This window comes from Elephantulus edwardii, unplaced genomic scaffold (genome assembly GCF_000299155.1).
Source record: "Elephantulus edwardii isolate Elephantulus edwardi_28Jun2011 unplaced genomic scaffold, EleEdw1.0 scaffold00278, whole genome shotgun sequence".
In the NCBI taxonomy this organism is placed as follows: Eukaryota; Metazoa; Chordata; class Mammalia; order Macroscelidea; family Macroscelididae; genus Elephantulus; species Elephantulus edwardii.
Genome location: NW_006400028.1, coordinates 184,381 through 195,644, shown reverse-complemented (window position 1 = coordinate 195,644; position 11,264 = coordinate 184,381). Strand labels below are relative to the sequence as shown.

Here is an 11,264-nt window from a genome sequence, read left to right as displayed (position 1 = left end):
GGGCCACCAACCCCATAGAAACCAGGTATCCATGCATCCATGTACACGGTGCAGGGCCACCAACCCCATAGAACCCGGGTATCCATGTAGTCATGTACATGGTGCGGGACCACCAATCCCACAGAACCTGGGTATCTGTATCCCACCTTTACAGAAATCAGACTGTTCTTTTGGGTAACGGAGTGGTTGGCAGGTCAGTGAGTAATTCCACTCAATGCTGGGATCGTGGTCTGGATATGTGCCATGGGAGAAAGCTGGATCTGATGACTAACCAGGGAATTAAATTTATGTAGGGTTTATCAAATGTGTCATATCCATTTTTCTCTTCTGAAACTTCCCTGCATCTTCCAAACTTGTTTAATACATGTTCTTCTTTGCCTTGGTTAGAACGATCTCTCATATGCTGGTCACCCTTCTAAGGTTCCTAAGAAAGGCCCTTAAGAATGTCTGATTCTGGCCTGGATGTTGCCTGAATCATGCTGGGTTTACCATCTCAGCACACCTTGCTGGACAACACCGATGTCAAGAGCTCCTTTATTTCTACCCATTAAAGGTTAGATGATTCCTACCACTATGCCATCACTTCTCTCCACTCCAGCCCCACCACTGCCAGATGTGTCACCAACTAGAAGTCCCAAAGCTTTGCACAGAAAACACAGTGTCAAGTACAGTTCCCTTCACGCAGAGGAAAGAATGAAGTAGGACTAACATACCCATTCTTGATATCAAACATGACTTCTGATAAAGGTGGAAGGTGTCAAGCCAACATCATCCCAATAACTCATATATAGAATGTATTGCCTGACTTCTTAGGTCACTGGTTATGACTTAATTGAAAAGTAAAAGGAAGGTAGCAGAGAAGTCCTATTGAGACCTGACTGAAGTGGAAATCTTGAAAACTCAAACACCCATGGGATCCTATCCCAAAAGAGACCTCAAAGACCATCTGTTCTGCTCTCTAAGTATGCTCTATCTTATTTATATTTGAAAGTTGGGATTCTTTCCTATTTTAATGCTTTCTTGACAATTTTTATCTGCTTTGAATTTTTTGTTGATATTGTGAGTTTCCTGTAATGGCAGGCTTGCTGAAGTAAAGGGGTGAAATGCTTTGAGGTAATGTGGATTTTTTATACAATTAAGTGGGATGCATGTTCTAATTGATGTTCTAGATGAAGGCAAGCCCAGGCCAAATATAAACTTAAGACCCTCTGATTTGCATAATTCAAAACTCTACTTTTATGTCACACTGAGCGCTCTGGAGGGAGGGAGCTCTAGTGACTTCTTATTGTTGTTTACCACTGAGATGGAACCGACCCATTGCCACCCTCTGGTGGGCTTTAAAGGCTGTTAATCACATGGGATGACACTGCCCATGCTTCTCCCACAGTGCGCGCTTTTGGGATTGCAGCGCAGCTTGACACTGACTTAGTGATGAGGAATTGTGCTGCAGTGCATAGGTATGCAGTTCAAATCCACCAGCTGCTCCACGGGAGAAAGATGGGCACTCTCTTCCTATGTGATTCACTGCCTCTGAAAACCCACCAGCAGGTCAGCTGTGGGTCGGTTCCAACTCTATGGTTTAAGCAGTTTGAGCCCCCTAGCCGATCCACCGGAGGAAGGTGAGGCAGTCGACTTCTCTGAAGATTTCATTCTGGAAAGCCTGTAGGGCAGTCCTGATCCATCCTACAGGGTTGCTATGCATCAGAATCAGCTCACTAGTGTGGATTTGGGGTTATACCCTACTAATGCCTTGCCATTTTTATCTGCTCAACTGTTTTCTCATTTGTCGCTTAAAACACAAAGTTTAGAACTTTTTAATTGAAAACCACTCTTGAGGCAGCTCTTAAGTTTTCTGAGCTAGACTGTTAGAGTATGGGGTGATGAGAAACCAAAGATGATTTTTCAGAACCACTAAGAAGATACTTTTAAAATTGGTTGCCATGTTGTTGTTGTTATGTGTTGTCAGGTTGCTTGCAGCTCATAGAGACTCTCTGTACAATAGCTCAGAGCTCTGTCCTCTCCTAAGCCAATCACACTGTCTCTGACACACCTGCACCTATTTCCCCAGTTATTACATCAATCTAGCCTATCCAGGATCTTCCTCTCCTATGCTATCCCTCCACCCTTCCAAAGCATGATGTCCTTCTCCAAGGATTGGTCCCTCTTTGCAACATGCCCAAATTATGTGAGATGGGGCTTCAAAATGCTTGCCTCCAGAGAGCAAGTTGGTTTCCATAGCAGCATAATTAACAAGGCTGAAAGGTAGTAAAGATGTGGAGGCAGATATGCTCATTCATTTACAGACAAAGAAATAGGGTAACATAAATTATAACCAATTCAGAAATACTACACCACCATTTAAAAAAAGCAATCTAAGATAATATTGATCTCACAAATATGTTGTATCTACATTTAACTATAAAAAGAAAAATACCAGGGGAGCTCTGGTGGCCTAGTGGCAAGAAGCTGTACTGCAATCCCAGAGATATGTGGTTCAAATCCACCAGATGCTCTGCCGGAAAAGGAGGGGCAATCTCCTCCTGTACCTGTCAGATCTGATTTGACGGTACAGACACACACAAAATAATAAAATTTTAAAAAAAATACCTTAAATACAGTACAATGCTATATTTGATTGATTGATTGATTGATTTAAAACTATAGCCACTAAAAACACATGTTATCTTTAGGATTGTGTTTGCTTCTGAGGATGAAGAAGGGAAGCAAATCTGATAAAATGTTGTTGTTGTTTTTGTTGTTGTTATGTGGCATCAAGTCATCTGAGACTCATAGTGACCCTATGTCCAGCAGCTCTGAAGCTGGCCCTGTCCTGGTCCATTCTCACTGATTCTGACACACCTTTCCCCATTGCCCTACTTACTGTGTCATCCATCTCATCTGGGGTCTCCCTCTCCTGTCCTGTCCCTCCACCCCTTCAAGCATGATGTCCTTCTCCAAGGACAGTCCCTCCTGGCCACGTGCCTAAAGTATATGAGACGGAGCTTCAAAATCCTAGCCTCCAAAGAGAAACTTGGTTTCACCATCTCCAAGACAGACCTATTTGTTTTCTTGGTGGTCCCTGTTATGTATGTTAAAGACTCTTCTCCAGCACCACAACTTAAAGACATCGATTCTTCTTCTGTCATAACATCTGTTAAATATAGGTGTGAGGCACACAGGTGTCTATTTTATTCTTGTCCCTGCTTTTTTAAAAAGAAGTATTCTTTTATGTGTGTGTACTGTCAAATCGGATCTGACTGGTACAGGAGGAGATTGCCCCTCCTTCTCCAGCAGAGCATCTGGTGGTCTTGTCTCTGCTTTTCTATGTGTTTGAAACAATGAATTTTCTTTATTATGAGAGCTCAGATTGAATAGTAAGATACTCATTCCATAAAACCCTTTAAACGTCAGAAATCCGTGGTACCAGGTAAAATAAGTGAAGAGACAAGAGATCTTCAATCTTGGTGACTTACCTTCTTCTGTTGTTTTTAGGAATGTTCCTGGCTGATATAATTGAGAAATACTTTGTCTCCCCAACCCTGTTTCGAGTCATCCGATTGGCCCGTATTGGGCGCATCTTGCGTCTGATCAAAGGTGCCAAGGGGATTCGTACCCTGCTCTTTGCCTTAATGATGTCCTTGCCTGCACTGTTCAACATCGGCCTTCTGCTCTTCCTGGTCATGTTCATCTTCTCCATTTTTGGGATGTCCAACTTCGCGTATGTGAAGCACGAGGCTGGCATTGATGACATGTTCAACTTCGAGACATTTGGCAACAGCATGATCTGCCTGTTTCAGATCACCACCTCAGCTGGCTGGGACGGCCTGCTGCTGCCCATCCTGAACCGCCCCCCTGACTGCAGCCTGGATAAGGAGCACCCCGGGAGCGGCTTCAAGGGGGACTGCGGGAACCCCTCCGTGGGCATCTTCTTCTTCGTGAGTTACATCATCATCTCCTTCCTGATTGTTGTGAACATGTACATCGCCATCATCCTGGAGAACTTCAGCGTCGCCACGGAGGAGAGCGCAGACCCGCTGAGTGAGGATGACTTTGAGACCTTTTATGAGATCTGGGAGAAGTTTGACCCCGATGCCACCCAATTCATTGAGTACTGTAAGCTGGCAGACTTCGCAGATGCCCTGGAGCACCCTCTGCGCGTGCCCAAGCCCAACACCATCGAGCTCATTGCCATGGATCTGCCCATGGTGAGTGGGGATCGTATCCACTGCTTGGACATCCTTTTTGCCTTCACCAAGCGGGTCCTGGGAGACAGTGGGGAGTTGGACATCCTCCGGCAGCAGATGGAGGAGCGGTTTGTGGCATCCAATCCTTCCAAAGTGTCTTACGAGCCAATCACAACCACACTTCGTCGCAAGCAGGAGGAGGTCTCTGCAGTGGTACTGCAGCGCGCCTACAGGGGACATTTAGCCAGGAGAAGCTTCATTTGCAAAAAGACCACTTCCAATAAGCTGGAGAACGGAGGCACGCACCGGGAGAAAAAAGAGAGCACCCCGTCCACAGCCTCCCTCCCATCCTATGACAGTGTAACTAAACCCGAAAAGGAGAAACAGCAGCGGGCAGAGGAAGGAAGAAGGGAAAGAGCCAAAAGACAAAAAGAGGTCAGAGAATCCAAGTGTTAGAGGAGTGCAAAAATTCACTCTTGTACAGATTTAAAACTTGCAAGTGAAAGATTGTTTACAAACTTCCTGAATATTATCAGTGCAGAACAGCTGTGGAGACACTTTAACCTGACGATCTATACCAAACGTAGTCTGCTTACCATGTAACACGGTTGCATCTTGAGCAGTGACCTGCCACGGGCAAAGGACCCTGCTCCCTGGACACACAGATTTTTCTAATGCTTGGGCAGGTGGTTACTGCATGTTCCACATCAGTCAATGCAACTTAGGACAAACCTTACAGGATACAAAAACAGAGGAGAGGCTGCCGGGACCAACAGATTTCCCTTGCAGCCTAACGGATTTTTTTTTTCCATTTTGTTGATTCTCAGAAGCAGAAAGCATCACTTTAAAAGTTTGTTTGTTCATGCAAACTATATTTGCATTCTTACATTAAGTTAAGCTAAGCAGAAAAAGAAAATACACAACACACACACACAACACACTCTCACATTTAGCCCATGTCATTTAATTGTCAGTTTCTTTGATATAAGCCACATCTTCCCCACATGGGCTTCACATGGTTTGGAGATGGGTGGGGGAAAACAATCAGGTTTATTCAGGCTGAGGAGGACTTGCTCAGGCCAATTCCAAACATTGTGCTCGTTCAATGCGTAGAAATGATTTGCATGATGGCATGCTGTGATCAGAAGTCATGCATGAGAACCATACACCACAGGACACTAGTAATCCTGTCCCCTGCACTGGGTCAGCCTTTGGACAGGACCCAGCCCTGCACCGTTCACTGTCTTTGGAGAAAATGGTAAGAGTTCCATACTCGCTGCAATTCTTTACGAATTCTTCAAAGTCTTTTACACATCTTCTGGGTAGGGAAACATCACCAACCAATTGACCACTACTGATTACAAAAACGCAAACAAACCCAAACCAACAAGCAGATGGATCCGTTGTGTGTCTATGTTTAACAGACATCTCTAACATACAGCCATTGTTGCATATTCTAAAAGATGAACTATTTAATGTTGCTCTGTGTCCTGTACATGGGGAGATTTTGGTCCTGAATGGCTTGTATTAATAATGTCACTGTAAAACCAAATCCTAGGGCTAAAAACAAAACAAATAGTTCATTTGTATCTTGCAATATTTATGATGATTGTTTAGCCTTCATACTGGAGAACTGACAATTTGGGGTAGAGATAAAAGTGCTATTCAAAGTAGCATGTTATCTCTAAGGGGTAATTTGGGGAACTTAAAATAACCTTTCGTTGGGGGTCAAGGGGTGCTCACTTCATTACTGTCATGTCCTTCTGCCTTGTGGCTTTCTCTGGGCTTGGGTCAATAGGAAGAGGGGTTCGGATATTCTGAACTGGCCTCTCTCTTCACACGGGTTGTCGCAAGCTCATGCACTGCATGGTTCTTCTTGCCTCCATCACATTTTTCCACCGAGCAGGGCTTCCCTGATCCACAGAGTTGGGTGAGGGCAGCTGCACTGGGGCTACGGCTGTGGCTTATTTCATTTCTTACTAGAATAAACAGTCACTGGTGAAACAGACCTGAGGTAGAAATGGAGCCGCCTCTGAACCAAGACCACTTGGTTTCTTTGTTACACTGGTTTTTATGAGCAAGTGATCTAACAGGAATTCTTCAGGATCTTCCAACTTCCCCAGGCCCACTCCCTTTCCGCCAGTATCGCTACCTGCTTAGCAAGCTGCCCATTGTCATTGGAGGGTGGCTTTGAGGGGAGTGTCATATGTTCCATTCCATCTCCGACTTTAGAAGAGACCGTTTCAGTCCAGGGGTTTCTCATCAGCTAACTCATTTTCAAGGCCAAGATGCTGCAGTTGAATGTGTCAGGAAGTCTATACAAAGTATGAGGAGAGATCGTAACATGTGAACCAAATAAAAATTCTAAATCCTTCTGGAACCAAAATAGAGGGGGTGGGAGAATAACAACCCATAATCAGACACACCAATCTGCCTTGCAGTAGAAGCACTTCGGATGTAATTTCACAGTCCACCTGACTAGTTTTGCATAGAACAAACCACAGCAAGTCCGGAAGCAGGGCTTTCTATGTTGCTGGACGCCTACAAACTCTGTCCAGCTCTCTTAAGCCTGCTTTGGTGGCACCATCCGTAGAATTTTCGTACTCCACCCAATACCTGATTGAGAAGGCATTTCTTTCGGTGACCTGCTAACTGCTAGTATGAATGTATAGTCACATGTACAGGCTACATTGTAAACAGCACAAAACAGAAGCTGACACGTGTGGTTATTCTTTTTAAGAGAATTATAAATACTGTAATATATAATTTTATTTTATTGGCATGCCTTTTTGTAAATACAAATTATTAACTTATTAAATAGGAAATGGCTTCTGGCTTATGCCATTGTCATGTTTATTTTTATTTTTTATACTTTTCTTTCTTCTTAGAACTTAGATGCCGTCAGCCAATGTACATCCCCCCCAACCAGACAGACAGACAAAAAATTTTTTATTGCTAATGGTCTTTTCCAAAATAACAAAAAAAAAGTATATATTTTTGTTCCAATGTGCAATAAATTCTAACCACTTCTATGCAAGATTTGGCCAAACTTCATAGTTGTTCTTAGGTCTTGAGATGGGCAGCAGAGCTGTAAAGATCCTGCTTGGAACATCAAGTGCTCGTGCTAGTGATGTCATGAAGCTACTAGAGCATCTTAATGAAATTTTTCTGAGATCTGACCCTTTCCCTCCCCCAGATCCCAATCCCAGCCCAGCAGGCTATCTCCTCAGTAACATATGAACCCTGGTATCTAACACCCCTGAGCCAGCTTCATAGAGAAGAAGCCTCCGCCAACTCTATTTGAAGTTTCACTTTTTATTCCCCTCCACTTCTCCTTCACCACTATCCCTCCACCCGCTCGTTCACTCACTCATCCACCCTCTTCCACACTTCTTTGGTAGTAAATGACACCATCACCAGCAGTTTACACCCGCAGTTAACAGGCATTGAATTGAAAGAATCAATGAAGATGTTTGTGTGCGTCTTCACTTGAATGGGTGAGTGGCAATGCTTTGCCAAATACTAACGAAGCCAATCAAAAAAGCAGCAGCAGCCACAGTATCACTGCACATATATATATAGATATATAAATATAATATAAATATTTATTTTTTGTAGCCAGGTCCTTGGTGCAGTATTTATACTCCACAATCCACCTTTGAAAAAGGACACAAAGCAAAAAGACATGTGATGCTGTTCATTTAAAATGCAGAGCCAAAGCCACCGAGCAGCAGCTAATAATGTGGTTGCTGGGACGTGTGTGAAAACACTTGCCCCCTTGTCTTTCCTTAATCTCCTGTTGCTCAAGATGAGGAGAGTCCCATGAGCTAGAGTAGAGGGTGAGAGCAAGCAAACTTCCCAAATCAGTGTGACCTCCTCTCCTTTCCAAGTGACACTTTTAGTATCCGGAGTTTCCTGGGGGGATATTAACCGAAACCCCCAGACAAATCCTCAGAGGGAACTGAGCCCAGAATTAATTTTTCTTTTTCGCCGCAACCAACATAAATCTGTAAAAGACCAATAGTGAAGATTAGTTTATTAGTGAATGCATGGAGGCCAACGCTGCTCTAAATGACACGTGATTAAAAAGTACATCACTACTATAAGCCAAAAGGAAACAAAATAAAAATTACCCTTTTTACTGTACAAGGGAAGCCTGTCTTGGTGTGTGTTTGTTGCTTGACTATCCTAATTCTTGAGTTCTGGGTGGGGTCTGGGAATTGGGACTTTAGCACGTTTGGGGATAGGAGGGGAAAGGAAGAGAGTGAAGTCAGAGGGCCTCTGTCTGGGAAATAGGGATTGGCAAGAAAAGCAAGGCCCTAACTGTCCCAGGTCTCACTCCCCCATTGCATGTGGCATTCCTTCCCCCTACTGAGCCAGTGCTCAAGGGTCCCCAAAACCCTCCATCACCAAGCCACTTAGTGGAGCCCCCAAAGATTATGTCAGCCAGCCCAGCTGGACTGGACTGCCTTCTTCACCAGAGTGTTTAGGGAGAGAAAAAAATACCCCAATGCCCCCAAAGCTAGGGTATGTATGATGCCCACAGCCTCCATTCTGCTCGCTAATGCTGGGCCTTGCCCTCCATCACTCCCACAGAATAGACCAGCAGACAGGGGCTGGTCTTGTTCACATCCTTGCAGGGGAGAGGGGCACGCCTCTCCCTCCCTCTCCCTCTCACCCCTCTTTGGGGACATCCCTCTCTAGGCCATGTCTCCTGGTTCAGGAACACTCTCTCAGGAGGATCTTGAAGTGCCCACTCTAGTCCGCTCCAGTGGCTCCACTCTGGAGAGAGATGGCTGGTAGGTCAGTCCCTGTCCTCCTCCCCACAGCCCTAGCCTCCAGGCTCTCTGGAGGTGAGATTGCCATGAGTTTTGACTTTGTGACTTGAGTCCTGGGCATCTTCTATAATGATGCCTGTTTCTTTTCTCAGATGTTGCCCAAAGTTTTGCAAAAAGCTACGTTCATTTTCAGGTACCCCCACCCCCTACAGAATTGGCTGCGACCAGGCAGCTGGGGGAGGGGGGGACATCAGGAGAGAAAAGGAAGTCTGAGTTTGGAGAGTCCCAAGGTTTGCACTAGAGCTTGGGTCAGGTTGTTCTGCTCTGTGCTTTCCTGGATTCCCTTTCTAAGACTCTCAAGATTTCCTTTGTTCAGACACTCCTGAGGTACCTCCTGCCCCTACCCCCCACTTCTGTTTGCTGTACATAGAGGCTAAGTGGGGTGGGGTGGGCAGGTGTGCACGTGTGGTGTGTGTGCGTGTGAAGAATGTATATAGGTAAAGGGGAGCGTGGTCCAGCGGTTGGTTCCAGAAAAGGGACAGGACTCCAGTGTTCCATCCCCAGCTCAACCGTTGGCTCGCTGTGTGGCCTTGGGCAAGTCACTTAACCTCTCTGTGCCTCAGTTTCCCCATCTGTAAAATGGGGATAATAATACTGACCTACCTCACAGGGGTGTTGTGAGGCTTTAATTAAATGTTTTGTAAAGTGTTTTGAGATACAGAGGCAAAGGCGCTAGGGAAGGGCAAAGTATTATTTGGACTTAAGGAAGATGAAATGGTACCATAAATGCTGCTATTTTGAGAGCCATTTTAAACTGCACTGCTCCAACCACCCCCGCTTCTCATCACCAGGACAGCAGGTCGAGAAAATGTCTTTCCTTTCACTTGCTTCTGGGGTTTGTGATTATTCTAGATACTTTTATTTCTTTTTTTCCTTGCTGTATCTCCTTCCTTCACCCCCTCGACTTGTTCCCTGTTCCGTTTATGCGGAAATGGCAGAAATGCTTGAAAAATGAGAATGTATAAGTGGGTTGGAAGTTTATAGTCTGAAATTTCAATTTTACTTTGTACTGTACATCTTTTTACTTTAGAATTTGCAATAAAGGGTTACGTCAATCTTGTTTTCAACTCTCCTCTTGGATTGGCCTGTCATTCTGTCATTGATTGCTCTCACACCAAAGCCTCACAACCTAACAGTGGCACCCATGGCACTCTTCTGGCTTCCCCCCAGGGTAAGCAGAACAGGGTCTTCAGGCAGCCTCCTCTAGGGCCAGCTCCTTCAATGAGCTTACAGTGCCCCTACCCCTCAGAGGGGGGTGGGAAAGTTTTGGGGCTCTGAGGAGACCTTGCCTGAGAGGGGAGGGTACTATGGAGGAAGACGCTGGAAATGGGAACACGCCTGGCAGTGCTGCTCCCTACAAGACCTCAGAGTAAACTGAATGGGGATCACTCCTGGAGTTCACACTTTCAGGACCAGCAGGCCTGGACTTAAAAACCTGACTATGCCTCTAAGCAGTGACCACAGTAGTGCCTATATGTAATGGAGATAATACCTCCCTTTTTGGGCTTTGAAGATTCTATTTAATGTGTATAATTGTTCATCATAGAGCCAGGCATGCAATAGGCACAAGAGATGGCAGGTAGGTCTTAACAGGGTTCAGATTTTAACAGGGTTCAGATCTTTTGTTCATGGGATCACTATGAGTCATACTCAACTCGACAGCACCTAACAATAGGTCTTAACAGAAAAGAAGGATCTAAAGGTAACAAAAACTGGGAGATCCTGCCCCTTGCCCATTGCCAGCCCCACAATCTATGCTCATTTCCAAAGGACCAACAAACTAGCTAGCAGCTTCCTCCTTTTATGTTAATAAATTTTATATTATGTCCAAGGCAGCAAGCACTCCCACCAGCATCTGCTCCTATTTTACGTCTGGGAGCACTCAAGCCAAGCAAGATGTGGCTGCTCTGGGGCCCAGGCCCAGGCGATGCAGGGCCCACATGCTCTTGGTCAAGAAATGGCTATGTGTCCCACAGGCCTTGTGCCTCGGCAGTGGCCGGCAGGCTGGGGCAGCCAGGCTGGCGCGCCTTCGCCATCGCCACCTGTGATCCACAGTGTGAACACAATGATCAGCACCCCGGTGCCCAGCGCCCCCACGAAGCCGGTGAGGAGGCCAAGCACCAGCGGCCAGGCCCAAGCCGTGGGGCTCCGCTCGTAAGGGGGCTGCGGCAGTCGCTCCACGATCAGCTCCAGTTTGTCCCACTCCAGTTTGTCCCAGTTGAGCTCGGGGAGCGCGACCCGG

General features: G+C 45.6%; 1 protein-coding gene across 4 annotated transcripts in view; it reads left to right on the top strand.

The window, feature by feature from the left end:
* The window catches only part of SCN8A (sodium channel, voltage gated, type VIII, alpha subunit), a 352,497-nt gene extending 342,403 nt beyond the window's left edge, over positions 1-10,094 (top strand). For 2 of the 4 annotated variants that reach the window (XM_006900213.1, XM_006900211.1), the window contains one exon: positions 3,493-10,094. In XM_006900213.1, the coding sequence (XP_006900275.1) occupies positions 3,493-4,640 (1,148 nt within the window). In that variant the 3' untranslated portion in view covers positions 4,641-10,094. The remainder of the gene's footprint in view (positions 1-3,492) is intronic. The other 2 variants (XM_006900212.1, XM_006900210.1) reach the window with 1 other exon arrangement.
* Positions 10,095-11,264: the final 1,170 nt, after the last annotated feature.